The sequence below is a fragment of the Pholis gunnellus genome (assembly GCF_910591455.1).
Source record: "Pholis gunnellus genome assembly, chromosome: 11".
In the NCBI taxonomy this organism is placed as follows: domain Eukaryota; kingdom Metazoa; phylum Chordata; class Actinopteri; order Perciformes; family Pholidae; genus Pholis; species Pholis gunnellus.
In genome coordinates this window covers 13,898,479-13,915,274 of record NC_136538.1, presented here as the reverse complement: position 1 = coordinate 13,915,274, position 16,796 = coordinate 13,898,479, and the positions used below count along the sequence as shown (strand labels likewise).

The 16,796-nt window shown below is 39.2% G+C and overlaps 1 protein-coding gene across 5 annotated transcripts; it reads left to right on the top strand.

Annotated features, from left to right (window-relative positions):
• Positions 1-131: 131 nt before the first annotated feature.
• On the top strand, positions 132-15,633 carry mat1a (methionine adenosyltransferase 1A; the record flags this gene model as incomplete). 5 transcript variants are annotated; one of them, XM_079168896.1, is made up of 12 exons in its annotated part: positions 132-230; positions 536-616; positions 5,815-5,950; positions 8,447-8,524; positions 8,919-9,041; positions 9,937-10,049; positions 10,510-10,653; positions 11,256-11,381; positions 11,468-11,560; positions 11,663-11,845; positions 11,996-12,129; positions 13,437-15,633. In XM_079168896.1, the coding sequence occupies exons 5-12, from the start codon at positions 8,939-8,941 to the stop codon at positions 13,537-13,539; spliced, it is 999 nt and encodes a 332-aa protein (XP_079025022.1). In that variant the 5' UTR covers positions 132-230; positions 536-616; positions 5,815-5,950; positions 8,447-8,524; positions 8,919-8,938. The 5 variants fall into 5 exon arrangements, with proteins under 5 accessions (XP_079025022.1, XP_079025023.1, XP_079025019.1 ...); XM_079168897.1 differs by lacking the exon at positions 132-230 and having other exon boundaries at positions 509-616; XM_079168893.1 differs by lacking the exons at positions 132-230; positions 536-616; positions 5,815-5,950 and adding an exon at positions 6,277-6,490.
• Between the last annotated feature and the right edge of the window lie 1,163 nt (positions 15,634-16,796).

Here is a 16,796-nt window from a genome sequence, read left to right as displayed (position 1 = left end):
ATACTCACCAGCCTGTGCCTCGCTGCTAATGTGGAGGAATCTGATGTTTGCAGCCAGCCCCTTAAGCCGTCTCTACTCTGATCAGTCTAATCACAGCGAAAGCCTTGCTTATGTGAACATAACGTGATTGGAATTCCTCAAAGACTGCTGTGGAACAAGGCTCATGTTGAGCTCATTCCTCAGTACCAGGATCAACATGGTGCAGAGTGGAGCTTACATCAACGAGCTATGTAACAGCATTTCTTTATTTTTTATTTAATCAGTTATGTTTCCTTGATTATGTCAAAGCCGTTACCATCCATTAATATAATAACCAGCATCTGTAATTCAGTATTTGAGAACAATATATTCAATATACACATCCCTTCAGTCTCATGATCTTTTTAGTTAAATTAATGATCATCTTCTGAATTTGCTAGTTTACCTGCTGATATATATATATATATATATATATATATATATATACACGTGTCAGTGGAGAGCATGAAAACGTTTTTTTTAAATGTGTCTTTTTTATTATCTCCATCTCGTTCAGGTCAGTCCCAAAGTAGCTGCAGAGGTCCTGAGATCACGCTGCAGCTGTCAAGGCTCAGAGCAACACCGACCCCTGCAGGAGGTTAGTGGCATTACAGACAGGACACACGAGTCTGCTCAGTGGCTGAATTCAGGGCTACAAGCTTTTATTACAGCTTAATCTGACATTAGTTCTCTCAATAATCAATTAAATATTGTGTCTATAGATACATAGAAAATTGAGATAAAAAAGCAACTGACATTTCCAGGACCTAAGGTGAAATAAGTTGTCTTGTCCAACCATCAAACCCAAAGATATTCAGTTTACTATCATGCATGACAGAGTTCAGCATCAAGTCCACACAGGGGCTATAGGTCCTGCATTGTTTTTTTGTAAAAGGGGTTCAAGGTGAGTGTAGTGTGTGTGTGAGGGGGGTGAACATACATTACCTCTCTGACCACGTGTCGGAGTTTTATTGCTTTTCAATTACACTTTTTAAATACAGTCAAGTGAAGTGAACACTTTTTCTCACTCCTGCATAGTGTGAGTGATAAAAGTGCATTCCTAGAGGGGTACTGGGTAATATTTCACTCATTGGTGGCAGCTTCTCAGAGGAATGTGCTGAGGGTCCAAAATGGGCTAGAATAGAAACGGGATAGGATGACACTCCACGAGGCCAGCTGCTGCACTCCCTCTGGCTGCTCCGCTTGGCCATATGCTGGGCTGTGTGTGTGTAGGTGTGTCTGTCTGGATGCATGTTTTTGTTGTTGTAAACCATTGCACGTGATCTACTATAATAGATTATGAATGGCCACTGGATTTTTTTAAACTCAAATTCTTTGACAAAGTTAGGCTTTAACGCTTGTAAATCATCTTATAATCAGCCATCTGTAATATAAGACTGGTCAATGTACAGTGAAACATTTCACACATGACAACACACTGAATATCTACACAATAAAAGTGAGGTCTAAAGGTTCAAGTGAGGTCTGATTTTTCTGTAGTATTCTCCTCACACACGCGCAAACGTACACACAAACACAGAACAGTGTCTTTCTTGGACCAATGTTGCTCGAGTGGGGAGTGTGCGGGACCAACAGCCAATCACAGCTGTAGATTTGCACACCACCTCCTGTGTGGTGTTCTCGCATTGGTTGACGCATTAAAGAAAGTGAAGCCAATCAGAGCAAATTGGGCAGTAGGGAAGGAAGGACAGGGAGTGCAATAGTATTTACTGTCCGAGAAGATAAATCTGCTTTTGGATCTGTTTGATGGCAGAAACAGATTTCCATTTCTATTGTTTTTTCACTTGAGTGATAATATTTAAAATAATGTAACAGCAAAATTACACCTGATAAGTCTGTAAACAGTTTTTAGGCCAAAACGTCAGATTAATGCAAACAGAAACCATAAAATGAACACAACAGAATGACCCTCACCCCAAAGAGGGTCAGAGAGCTGCAAAAACACAGAACACGAACTGTGATAAAAATCGCCAAAAACATACAATAAACTAATTATGGTGTCAGACAGTGTGGATTGTCTGTTGTACATTGGTATTTAATTCCTTACGTAACAAATTGTACACACTCCACAATCTCTCCGTTATGCAACAACAGTTCATGCTGTGACTGCCATCCAGATGAAACTGGTTGGTAACCTGGCGAGCTCTGTGTCCTTGTACCTGGGGAAAGACAAACAGGTGTTAACCTCCCCCCGACGCTGCCAGGGTTCATTTATCTCGTCCTGTTCTGGCAAGTTTGAGTTGGATTTACTCTCGAACCCCAAAACACTGACCCCTGCTTTTAATTTGAAATGCAGAGGGAGGGGTGGGGGGCAATATGACACACGTTTCATGTAGCCAATCAGACTGAAGGAGGAGTCGCTCTCATGTGGGATTTGAGATCAGTTCAGTTAAATCGCCGGAGTTAAATCATTTCAATGATTAATGCACGCTGTTAATTTTTTCTCTTAATTCAGCTGCACACCATTAAAAGTGGCGGCATGAACTGCGTGTTGATAAAATCAAGGGGACATTCAAGACCTCTCACATACTCGCTGGACGGCCATCGACTGAGCTGTAGTTGTCAAATAACAGCAACACAAACACTTCATCTTCTGAGGCTCTTAATGTTCAGGCAGATGTGAACTTTAAACTTTTTATCTACAAAATAAATTATGCTATCGGTATAGATTAAGAGAAGAAAATACTTAATTGGTCCCTTGGGGGGAAATCAAAGGCTACCTGGTAGTATATATATATATATATAAGTAATTCAAATTAGTCCTACCTTTACCAGCTACAACATTAATTAAAGCAATGTTCATATTAATCCATCAATAATCATAATCCAATGAATAATATAATATACATTATTGTGAAATGGGCCATTCAGAGTATTTATATACTGTGGTATTGCTACTTAAGTAAAGGATAAGAGTACTTCTTCCCTGTGGCCCCTCACGCTAGTATTTTTACATCCTTGTGTATCATGATTGCATTGTTTTTTCCTGACAGACTGACCTCCATGTGCATGATAACTAGTGCAGTCTTTGAAATCCTTGGAAGTCTCTGTTTTACAGTTTAGTCTCATGTAGAACACAGAAAAGTCAATAAGTTACACTTGAGGGTCACAGTGTTATCTATAATATTTTCCTAATTCACCAGCACATATTCAGCCTCTTCATGCTGACGCGCTATCAAAGCTCTGATAGCAGATATCTTTCACCATAACCAGAACAATCTTGTTAGAGTTTTCCTGGTCAGTCATTAACAAATGTTTAGAGGCAATCCACACGGACTCAGAGAGGAGTCTGTTTTTCAGGGCTGCACGTAACACGTGTGGGGTCTTGAGTGTTTTCATCTGAACACACAGACTGTAGTCAGGCCAAAATAAACAGAGGTGTGTCCTCCACATATAACACACTGTCCCGTCAGACTGGCTCATGCCTTCTCTTGTTTAGTTCATGTTTGTCACATTTTACTGTCCCTGTCCTGTGACCTCTGTCTGCTTGTAGACCATATCTGTATCCCAGTTCCATACTACATGCCAAATCTAAGCAGGTTTTAAACATGTAGAGTGTTAGCGCACTGGAAAAGTTACAAAATACAGTATGACACATTATACATACTAACAAAACCTCTTTTAAGTGAGATGTTTCTGTCACAGATACAGTATATTTATTTCCTTAACTAGCTCTGTGTTTCTCTAAGATAATAAATTATTAAATTAACTAAAAGAAAAACAGATGAAATACAAGTTAAAACCCAGTTGTGGTTGTTCATCCTTTTAAACTAGCAAACAATTCACAAATTAAGCTTCTCATCTGTTTATCCATTGATTTGATTATTTCAACATTCAAAATGTGCATCCATTACTTTAAGCTATATTTCTATTTCTCTGCTTGCCTTCTAAATAGCTTTCTCACAGCTATGAAATAGTTCATCTGGGGCAGGGTATGTGGGCATTTCCTCCCATAAGAGTTCTGAGCTTGTATAGTCTTTGGGATTCATTTGTCAGTATGGAAAGAATAACGGATAGAGCCTGTCATCACCCTTTATATCATACTCAGCATGCAGCTACTTGGTACTAGGTTTGATTTGACTCTGCTGGCCTGGGGTAAGATTAGGTCAGCTTGCTACTTACGTAAGGGGCATTTACTTTTTACGTTAACACAGCTGTTTCTAATTCTCGCCCATTCCTTTCAACAACAAAAACACAAAATCTCTGCATAGTGTGTGTGAAGCTATAATGTCCTGTGTGCATTTTTAGACTTTCCGTACTATTGTGAAGAAAAATAGGGTCATGCAATTACTGCTAGCATTACGTCTTTGGTTAATGTAGATTGTGCGTTTTGCTTCTCTGGTTGAATCTGCTTTAAATGAGGCTTGATGCAGTAAAGAAGAGTGGTATTTTATTCACTACTGAGATCTTGTTAACATCCTTGTCTCACTTCATGAGAGAGAATTGGAGAGAAAGGGTTTGTCCCTCTGCACTGTTCACGTTACAATAAAGAGACATTTGTTTATCTCTCACTGTCTGCAGAGCTTGTATCCCACATGAAAAGGTACAGAGTCAGTGTGCGGTTTACAGTCCCATTGTTTCTCCAGGTGTATGTTTGTTGGTGCACATACAGTGTTTTTGTGAGCATCACTTGCACAAACAGTCCTCCACAGTGCCTGATATTCTACTGAAACACAGGCGCAGAGAGTCACCTTAAAGACCACGAGTTATCTGAGAGGCACATCTTCATTATTTGATCTTCTCTCAGGAAATGGCTCGATATTTTCTGCAGTTGTGCACAGAGACAAGAGCCTCCGGCTAGGACTGAGATGGAAAAGAGCATTTAGGCAACAGGTGACTGTCTGCTCCGAATGTAATTATCGACAGTGATGCAAAGTAACTATTTACATGGTACTGCACTGATGTACACATTTGAAATACTTTTCTATGCTACTTCCACTCCACTACATTGCAGAGGGAAACATTCCACTTTTACTTCACTACATTTATTTGACCTCTATGGTTGATACTTAACATACATTTTGTTTACTTAACTTCAATTTAAAATGCACGGTATCTTTACATTGTGGTATTTCTACTACTTTTACTTAAGTAAGACGTCCCAGTACTTCCTCTGCATCAAACATTATTTTGTATCTATTCTGCAAGAGTCCCTTAGTTTTTAATATTAAGTACCTTTTGCTTAATGTCCTTCTGTACATTTACCTAAATAAAATGTTTTACATTAAGGCTGCAGCAGACCACTGTTTTCATCATCATCATCATCATCATCATCACACTGATCGATGATGTACAAACATCATTTTAATGTTGAAGCTGGTCAGAGTGGAGCTGATTTGAATTGTTTTGTACTGATTGGTAGTTTAATATATCACAATTCACTATAATTTTATAAACTACTCATTAGGTTTTCATGTAAAATCTCAATCTGCAAATTTACCAGTAACTATAGTAGTCACACAAATGTAGTAGACTAAAAAGTACATTTTTCCCTGAGACGTAGTTCGAGTATTAGTATAAAGAAGTATCAAATAGAGGCACTCAAATACAGTGCAAGTACCTCAGAATTGTACTTCATTCAAGTACAGTGCTTAAAAAATTAAATGATTAAACATTAAGGAGAAGTTGCAGATTAATCTTTCAATAGAATGATTGATTAATCTAATGTCATTTCTAATTGAACAAACTCTCAACATAATGTCAACAGGAGTAATTGCATCATTTTTTTTTTGCAGTTGACAACAACCACCTTTCTCTCTCTGCCTCTGTCCATAGGCTGCCCTGACCTGGCCGGGCCCCAGCAGACAGAGCTGTCCCACTGGGTTGAGGGGGGGGGGGGGGAACCCCCTAATTAAGATGTCCCTGCTCCCACTCACAAGCCTTCCACCTTAAAGGAGAGATGTCAGAGCTGGTGAGGACTATAAACATACAGTCAAGCATCACACTGTACACAAGGGGTTAACAGGCTGTTTTCACGAGCTGTAAATGACCTCCCATCATCCACTCCCCCTCTGGAATGGACTGTCCCATGGATTCACATAATGTGTGTGTGTGTTGTGTTGTGTGTGTGTGTGTGTGTGTGTGTGTGTGTTGTGTTGTGTTGTGTTGTGTGTGTGTGTGTGTGTGTGTGTGAGTGACAGACAGAGAGAGTGTGCGCGTGTGTTCTCTTAGCCATATATATTGGGCCATGTGGACACAGACGTGGAGTTTTGTAGGATAGACTTTGTGTTATCTGCAGGGCTTTTGGCCTCTCTTTCTTCATTTCTCTCTCAAAGAAAACCAGCAGGAATATAAAGCAGCCCTCTAGACTGCTTATTGGAGGGAACTGAGGAAACTTTAATCCCTGAGAGTCTTGCCAAGTACCTGGCCCTGTAGAGAAAAGAAATGAGTGACATGCTGGAAGAGGGCTCTTTCATGTTCACATCGGAGTCCGTAGGAGAGGGACATCCAGGTGAGTCTTCAATCAACTTGAGCTCCGTGTGTTTAATGTAAGATATTTAACAGCTTGTCAAATTTCTCTATAATTTGTTGTAAAAAAACAATTAAAAAATCATTTTAAGAACACATATTTACCCTTTTCTTATCTAAATAAGATCTAAATATTGATTTAACATTTCTACCAGAACTGTAGAGACATGAATATGAATGAACGTTATGCAAGTTGGACAACGTGTCCAAAATAGCTCATCAGGGCTGAGCATTTACTCGCCAAGCATGGTTGGTATTCCATTCACAGCGACATGTGTTTACTGCCCCTCACTCTCACTCTCACTTATGGGCAGCAGGAGGTGAATGTGTGTGACACACTGGTGTAAGGTTGCACGCTCAGGAAAAAGTGTCATGCGGACTCTATCCTGGGATACAACTGTCATGTTGACATTAAAGTTGTGATAATACAAGCCAAAATGTATGCAAATTGCTGTTACTGAACGACGTTTTCCTACAGCCTGAAGCTAATTAAAATGAGCCCTTACTGTTCTCTGTGGATTGATGTGGCTGTAAACTCATTCAAGTCCTAAAATGTACAATCCCATGTTGACAATACTTTAATTTAAGTAAGCATTTATTAGCAATATATAAATATTACTTTAAATGGTTTATAACACACTAGTTATATGTAAATATAAGTGTTTATTAATGTGTTTGTCAACAAATTTTACTCTTGTGGGTACCCATAAGTGGAGGCTGGTGTATGATTATTGGCAATATATTCAATACAGTTATTGAAAATATGTCTTCATAGAAGTTATAATCGCTGTATATTTAACCCTTGAAAATGTATTTATGGCTGCTTAAAACTACATTATAATGTGTTATAAACCCTTTATTGAATGTTTATATACTGCTTAAAAAAAGTACATATTTATTATAGAGAGATATCATATCTCATAGACATTACTTAAACTCATTAAGGTCTTAAAAACAAACATTAAAATGGAAGAATTTAGCAAAAGTTGAAGAGTTAACAGTGAAAATGAATGAAGGGAAAAACAAACACACATGGTACTCACAATCTAAAAAAGGCACTTAAGCAATTTCCAAACCGTCTTTTAAGATACCATTTAGTGTGTGTCATCTTAGTCCAGGTTATAACAGCAGTGCTGGGAAGAAAAGCAGATGGCAACATTTTCCAGAAAACATGGTCAGCAGTAAGAATAACATTTAAGTTATTTTGTGTTAATTAAAGGTTTCTTATAATAGCGGAAGGTTAATAAGGCATTAACTAACAGTTAAGCCTAATGATATAATATAAAGATATATTTTGAAGGGTTAAGACTTCCCATACACAGTTTGTACATTGACTGATGTGTGTGGCCTTGGTGGAAGGCTGCTGTACAAACCTTTTGATTTGATAACACATCTGGGCTGTTCTCACAGATTGTGGCCATTTTTTTGGGATCAACGTTACGTAATCATTCAGCTGCGGACTATAAACCAACAGCAAAGTCAATCTGAGTCAAGATGTAATACGTTTAATTTAATTAATTGTATTTCCCCATGTCTGAGAATTAGTGCTGAGACTCTATTTTGAGGTTCTCCGTGTCACGTCGAGCCAATGCAACCAGATGTTGTTTCTTATGACCTGTGTGTTGCATTACTTCAGCAGGATGACAGCGAGAGATGAAGGAAGTGGTTTGTGAGGCTTTGTTCTGCTGCTGCACTCTAATCCAATTGATACAACTAAAATCCAACACTCTTCCTGTTTGGAATATTAATGTGCAACCTTTCAGAGACATTTTTATAAAACCTACAGTAATAATGTGACAATATATATATATATATATTTTTTTTTCTGTCCTTCAAATGCTGGAATTACTGCCTCAAAAAGCTCATCAATCAATTACAAATCACAGTGTCTCCTCCCTGAATCTAAACATTTAGTTTTATGCTTGATGCCTCTCCACAGACAAGATTTGTGACCAGATCAGTGATGCTGTCCTGGACGCTCACCTGAAGCAGGACCCAGATGCCAAAGTGGCCTGTGGTGAGTAAACTACAATTCAATTGTTGTTTTTTAAACATGGAGACAGAGAGAGAGAGAGTTTGCGTCATGTCAATATCTTAATTTGTTTTTTTTACCATCTGCAAGTGAGACAAAGGGCAACATTTGGTCAGTTTTGACATAGATAAGTGAAAACAAACCCGCTGGCCTGAATTTAAAGTAATCTGGATTGTTGAGTTTATTTACTGTTTTTCAATATTAACCTTTAACAAGATGACCACTATGAAGAGCAACAGTCTGAATTTGCTGATAACGCTGTCATGTGCTTGCAACATCTATTTCCAAGCGATCAAAGCAAAAAGTAGACCTGTGTCCAAAATGTTCTGATATCACAAGGTGTTTAAAATGATGTGTAATGTGTTGATTGTGTTGACAGAGACCGTGTGTAAGACCGGCATGGTGTTGCTCTGCGGAGAGATCACATCTCGGGCCAACGTGGACTACCAGAAGGTGGTGAGGGAAGCCATCAAACACATCGGCTACGACAACTCTGACAAAGGTGAGAAAATAACTTGGAAATCAAAGATTTACCATATTATAATACGGAAATTCACAATTATGAATGAACATGAATGGATATAAACAAACACAAAAAGTCACCGCAACCTCAGCCTCTCCTGAAAATAACTAAATACAAATATGCTTCTCACAAAACAGACATCTGAGTTTTGGTTCCGCATTTAAATTATCATAATTTTCTCAAAAAGTTAAGACTAACTAACAAAAAAATGCCCCCGATTGAACATTGTCGTGATGTAACTGTATGGACTCTGTACTATGGCGGCTGGCTGACATGTTTTCTCAAGAAAAGAATACCAAAAGTTAAAGAAAAAAATGAGTTAATGTGTCTGTGAGAATTGTAAATAAATACTCTGTAATTAGAGGATTTTCCTGGAGGGAGACTAGAGGAGCCTAGAGCCTCCAGTAAAGGGTGAAGCACTACGTTTCTCATCGCTGTCAGTTGATCTTTGGTTTAATCTAATACTATCATGAAATATGTTTTTATATATATAAATATTATGAATAATGTCACCAAAATATCATTTTTTGATCCAAATATTTCACTGAAATAACCATTTTACTGTTGGCAGGTTACCATACTGTTACCAAAATATTACTAGACTAGTACTAAATAGTTTTGCCTTGTATCTTTAAATGTGTTTCCCCATTATTACACTTTGTTTTGACCCTTATTACTCTGTTATTACCTTGATATACCCATTGTTAATACCAAGCTGTTATCTGATTATTGCTTTGCTAATTACATGGTATTACCTTAATTATCAAACGTTTACTTCACTATTACCATGTTTTTACCGAGCTGTAATGTGAATTGCAAAACAAAAAACAGAAGTAATATGCACTCTGCTCTGTCCTTCACTTTCCTCCTGTAGGTTTTGACTATAAGACGTGTAACGTGCTGGTGGCTCTGGAGCAGCAGAGTCCGGATATTGCTCAGGGGGTCCATGTTGACCGACTGGAGGAGGACATTGGAGCCGGAGACCAGGTACGACTGTTGCAACAGGACTATGTGTGCTTTGGGTCATGTCGACTGAAGAGCTGAGTGATAGTGACATGAGTCTAGTATCATAGTTTGTTTGACTCAGTGCTACAGTGTGAAAGAATTGAGACAATTCCGCAGAGGTGGAAGAAGTACTCAGATCCTTTACATAGGTAAATACTCCATTACAAATACAAGTACTGCAAACGTAAATGTACGCATTCTGCAGACAAATGGCTATAAAGCTTGCTTCTACATCTGTTTTAAAGTGCTCTTTTCGTTCATCATATCTTATATCATTTTATATCAATAAAACTAGCTCGAGCTGACTCCTCGCAGGCTGTAAGTGTTGTGCAATGCATCTCAATATATTGTCTATCCTTTGTTTTTACAAACTCAACATGAATTCGCCGCTGCTGATGATCTGTCATTACATAGTTTACATCTTTCTGTTCTGTCTCTGCAGGGTCTGATGTTCGGCTACGCCACGGATGAGACAGAGGAGTGCATGCCTCTCACCATCGTCTTAGCCCACAGACTGAACTCAAAGATGGCTGAACTCAGACGTAATGGAACCGTCGCCTGGCTGCGTCCGGACTCTAAAACACAGGTGAGGGTTACGTGTTGTATTACAGTACGTTTCCTCCCAAAACACAAACAACACCACAGCAGTCTTTCTGTGAATTAGTTTATTTTTTGGATGTCTTCCAAGACGTTTATTTTAGTGCCAGCAGACAAAATCGGATCAGGAGTATTTCACAAAAAGTGTAGAAAGAATAGGCCTTTGACTGATTTCGAGGCAGTGAGCCGCTGACTGCAGCTCTGTGACATTGAGTGTCTCATGCCTTTGTGTCCCAGGTCAAATATAGGTTGTTAGAACATCAGGCAAGAGTATTCAAACACAGAGCTTTAGATTTTCACAGATTGGACTAGTTAGTTACTAGTAGTTACCATGTCTATTGCAAATACAGCCACTTTTGTGGGGATGTTAGATGATATCAGTGGTTTCAAGAGAGGGTCTGCACAAGAAAACTGATACAATCACAGGGAACTTTAATCATCCTGTGGGGACATTTGGGTCACTAAAGCAGCAGCAAGAGGAGATTGGGTAAATGAGAGTAAATGAGAAAGAACTGTAGATGAAGTCGGTAATTATAACAAACTCCAACATGGTGTACCTTTTGATCTTTTTGAGTTCTTTGTGTCTCACAGGTGACGGTGCATTATGACCAGAAGGACGGAGCCGTGATCCCCAAGAGAGTTCACACCGTCGTGATCTCTGTCCAGCACGATGACGTCGTCACTCTGGAGGAGCAGAAGAGAGTCCTCAAGGAGCAGGTAGAGCCTCATAAACACTCCCACTGGACGGCGACTAATGTATTGCTTAGGAAATGACGGTTTTAATATTGCGTTGATTCTGTTAGGTGATCAAAGCCGTGGTTCCTGCTAAATATTTGGATGACAAGACCATCTACCACCTCCAGCCCAGCGGTCGCTTCGTCATTGGAGGACCTCAGGTGACCGTCACACACACAAGCTGTTTATTTCAGATAGAAAACCCCAAAAATACAAAGTTGCCTCTGATTTTTGCTCATCTTTTCTTCTTCTCTGCCCTACAGGGTGATGCTGGTGTGACAGGCAGGAAGATCATTGTAGACACATACGGAGGGTGGGGCGCTCACGGTGGCGGAGCTTTCTCTGGCAAAGACTTCTCAAAGGTGGACCGCTCCGCTGCCTACGCTGCTCGCTGGGTGGCCAAGTCTCTAGTCAAAGCCAAACTGTGCAGGAGAGTTCTGGTTCAGGTGAGCGTACAATGTCATTCATTCACCCCTCCAAACATGCGTAAGGGCTTAGGCTACGCGTAGATGACTCGTGTTTGAGGCATCAACGTGCTGATAAAATCATTTATCTACCTGTCTGTGTGTATGTGTGTGTGTCTGTGTGTGTTACAGGTGGCTTATGCTATCGGAGTGGCCCAACCTCTGTCCATCTCCTTGTTCACCTACGGTTCATCCCAGAAATCCGAGTCAGAGCTTCTCGAGATTGTCAACAAGAACTTTGATCTGCGGCCAGGAGTCATCGTCAGGTAAACATGACAACATGACCTCTGTATCCTTGTTATGCAAGATCGTTTTTGTGACCACTAGGGGGCACCGAAGTTGGACATTTTCAAATTGTACACATAGTGCTTTAAGGCGGTGGCTTTTGTCTTCATTTACATTTCCCTCAACATTTTAGCAGTGAAGGCTAAATGCAGTAACGGATGGAGCGATTAGATAAACATTCAGTTGTCAACCCTGTTTTTATGACTCACTATACTTTGCTTTTAATATAGTCGTAGTATAGTATGCCATTAAAATGTTATCCTTTGACTTTTTTCATGACATATTCTACTTTGCGAGTGTCCTCCCTTGTGCTGTCCGTCATGTTTTACTAGCATTTTTTTAGATGCACATAAAGGTTTCAAGTATTCTTAACCTTTGAGGACACGGCGTGGAGTCTCGATTGTCAATGTCACACTTGCCCCCAGGCAGCCTATCAAATCAAGCGGGCAGGCTTTAGTACTTTTGTTCAAACAAATCTTTATTCAACTTAAGTTATGTCCACGCTTCTTTCTGCCTCTTGCTCTTGCTGCATGTCCAACACATTGTCACTCCCACAGTGTTAAAGTCACGCATGACTTGTCAACAACAACTACCCACGGACCCAAGTCAACCACGATGCACAGTGTCGACTGTGGTTTTAAAAGTGAACTATTCTGGGAAACCCCTATGACATACTACACTATGACTTTTATTACACACTACTATGACTTTTATGACTTCTATGACTTTTGCACTATTTATGACATAGTTTATGACATATTTATGACATACTGTGTAACTTTTAAAGATAAGCCAAACAAAGGTTCCCCAGGAGAGAGGATAAATATGCTCATACTAAAATTGTGTGGTTCGAAACATGTTTTTTTGTTTTTTTTAAATGGACTGGAGCCTTTAGGATTGTTAAAATGTAAAACATCTTCTTCCACATAGACACATCCCGTGGTACCGATTTGAACATCATCCCACACATCGAAGATGATGCTTTAAATAAGAAAACGTTGTTGTGACCAAAATGTTTCGAAGGACAACATTTTGAATTGTATGCGTCAAAGAAACGCAATTGAAATATATAGTAAAAATAATCACATTTAAGGGTTTACATTTTCCCGAGTTGTATATTTTTCTCTACGCTGTTCAAGAATAAGTGCCTGCAAACGGTTTTGTTGGAGATGTGAAAACAACCAGAACTACATTTATAAAAATACACAAACAACGTGGGTATTATCCTGTGATGTGCTTACTGTCCTGTCTCACCTCTGATGTTGCATTTCTTCTGTATCCTCTCTAGGGAACTGAACCTGAAGAGGCCGATCTACCAGCAGACAGCCTCTTATGGCCACTTTGGTCGACCAGAGTTTACTTGGGAGATGCCCAAAAAGCTTGTCTACTAAAAACTCCACCTGCTCGTCCTGATCGACTTATCGGCTGAACGAGATGTTTCTTCGTGGACTACAACTGCCAGCTCCGTCAACTTATAAGACATTTATTTAATAGGAAGAAATAAAGCCAAAGCTTTAGGGATGAGTCAGCTTTAAAGAGGCGAGAAAATAATGATATGCACGAGTGGTTGTAGCCAACGGACGTATAGCCTAATGGGACACTCTCCCAACGAGAAGAGACACATTGCAGAGGACATCTCAGTAACCAGTCCACCCCCTTCCTCCTTAAACATCCAATTATTGGTGCTTCAGAAATATACGTACAATCATTAATCAGAGATCTTTCCTGTTAACATAAGGGAACACCACAGCGAATACAATTCTCTTAAGATAAATACTTCCCACTAGAAGACGTGTTTTACCTCAAAGCTGTGAATTTTCCTTTACGTGACCAGTATCGTATACAGAAACAACCTCAGCGCTTAATGTACTATGGTTTGTTGCTCAACCAAAGGCTCAGCTTTAGAAGAAAGAAGAGATCTTTCTTGTCATGACCAGTGTTGGGCAAGTTACTCAGGAAGTGTAATAAGTTACTTTTGACCTAATACTCCTTTAAAATGTTATAAAACATTTTTTTTAAGGTGACGTCAGGTTACCAGAGCGCTTTTCCCAACTTTGAGACCAGTGATGTGACTGGCTGAGACAGTATTTAATAATAACCACACCTGCTGATCGATGTTCACCCTCACCCAGCTGTTTTGAACATTGCTGCACATACACATAAACCAAAATATAAGGTGCGCCCTGAAACGCCCGCAGTCTGTGCGCCTACCACCCTGTGCTTAGCATTCATTGGCGCTATTTCAAATTTCAACCGAGGTCGCCAAATATTGAACTGAGGTTGCAATGCATGCTCTTGCACCCTCTGAGGACCAGGCCTGTCTCTTCCTCTGCCTCAACGCAGCAACAAAGCGTTAAGTGGATTAATAACTGTAACAAAATCACTGTTTTCCTACACTACTCCTTACTGGGGAAAGTAATATGACAGTACTGCCCGACACTGATCATGACTGCAAAATTCATTTTCTACGTTTCATTTTGTAAGGAAGCTGTTTGCACTGTCGTACAATCACGTCGTACAACGAAGACAGGTCATTAAAACGTGGGGAGAGTTATGATCTCTTTAGCATATGTTACAATCAATCAAGTGTAAAATAGCCATCTGGTCTTGTGTTGCCATCTGGTCTTATTTTCTGTCATGCTTTAAGTACTTTGTTTTAATATCAAGCTGCTTTTATTGTCACGCAGCTCAACTGGTGGCTGATTTGTATCTTTATGTCTTTTTTTTAACCTGCAGGCCTGTTGCTGTGAGTCCGTAGATGAGGCTCATTTTAACAAATAACTTGAAGTCTCTTCTCTCCTTGCTCTCTGCAGTGGATTAGCAAGCTGCATGCTGTTGAGACTAAAGCATTTAGAGCACCACTGATGTCTTAAAAGTGTTTGCTGAGCTCTTTCTATATCTTTGAGATATTTAGCTAAATTCTTACTTAATGTGAAGTGCTACGTTTGCTCTGCAGCTCTGTATTGCAGGTCGAGATCTTTCCTCTTGGATTTAGAGGAAAACAGGGAGTGTTTAGTAAAACATTTTTCTAAACAGGGCATTTAGAACATTTTATTTTTCGTCAGCTTTCACCATTGCTTAATCACAAAGTATTTAATCAAATTCTCACCTTCTGAATTGGTTCAGGAGTGAGAACAGTATTCACCTTAAAGGTTCATGTCTGTAGAGGTTTAGGACTTTGTGGCGCGTGTAACAACCCGTGCTTTCATCTACTGCCACATTGTTTTTGTAAGAGAGGCTTTACTCTATTTAATGTGTCGATCTTCTGTCAACTCTGTTGGTGGAGAAACTGAACAATGTAAATAATTAAACAATAAAGAAAATGAAAGATGTGAACTGTTGTCTGGCTCAATACACAACATGCAAGATTAGAGTTATGTGGTGAAGATGAATTGCATTACATCAAGTCAATGATTGTGTTTATAACAGTTTTTATTTGTTGAACATGTATATATAAAGTATACAAAAATAAATCTAATTTACAACCTAAACCTCTTTGGTTTTCATTATCAAAATAATATTTAAGGCACATTTTGCATTTCAACTGAGATGAATTGCGTAACAGATTTCTGTGAGGTTTGTCAGAATGTTCTCACTATTGATGTACTGACTGCATTAGTGAGCTCGTTTCTTGCAGGTATCTAACTATGTGGAAGTGAGCATAGTTTACACTCACCATATTAAAGCACGAGACAGAAAATAGGGCTTGGTCGTGTACCTCTGAATATTTTGTAGCCTGGCACGCGTGATCCCATGACTGTCACAAATAGTTCACTGATAAAAGCCCTATTTACATGTTTTCTAACTAATGAGAGGAACTATGCTATTTTTATGACTTTTATGCTTAATTTTCTCTTTTTATCTACAATATGTACATGTAAAGATGTCTATATATAAAGTGTGTAGGATTTATAGTGACAGTGCAGATGATATGTACATATTAAGAAACAAATTGCATTAAAGACTGAAACGTTGTAATCTTTAATAGCAGCAGTGGATATTTTGGTGTGAGAGGGCTATTGACAGTGTAGTACTGATGTTAAGTGTTCATGAGAGTAATGACCTGTAGGAGGAAACTGTTCTTGTGTCTGGATGTTTTGGCGTACACTGTTGAAGTGCCGCCCAGAGGGAAGAAGCTGAAACAGGATGTGCCCTGGGTGTGAAGGGTCTGCAGTTATAATTCCTGCCCGTTTCCTGTTGTATATGCCCGAGATGGAAGGCAGACTGGCTCCAAAGAGTTTCTCTGCGGTCCTGACTGTCCGTTACAGTCTGTTCCTGTCCCGTTTACTGGCTGATCCAAACCACACATTGATGAACATGCAGAGACTGCACTATAGAATTGTATCAGCAGCTCCTAAGGTCACAGTATAGTATGTCATAAAAAGACATAGTGCAGTATTACATTAAAAATGCCATGGTTCAGAATGTCTTGAAATGTCATGAGTCACAGTATAGTATGTCATGAAAAATATAGTGTCATGAAAATGTCCTTAATAAAAGAATAAAACCATAGTGTATTATTTCATGAAAGAAGTCAAAATAAAAAAGAGATTGCACACTAAGTTTACTAAATAACTCTCTTTGCTCTCTGCAGTGGATTACCACGCTGCATGCTGTAGACTAAAGCATGTTTGCAATGTTATAAACC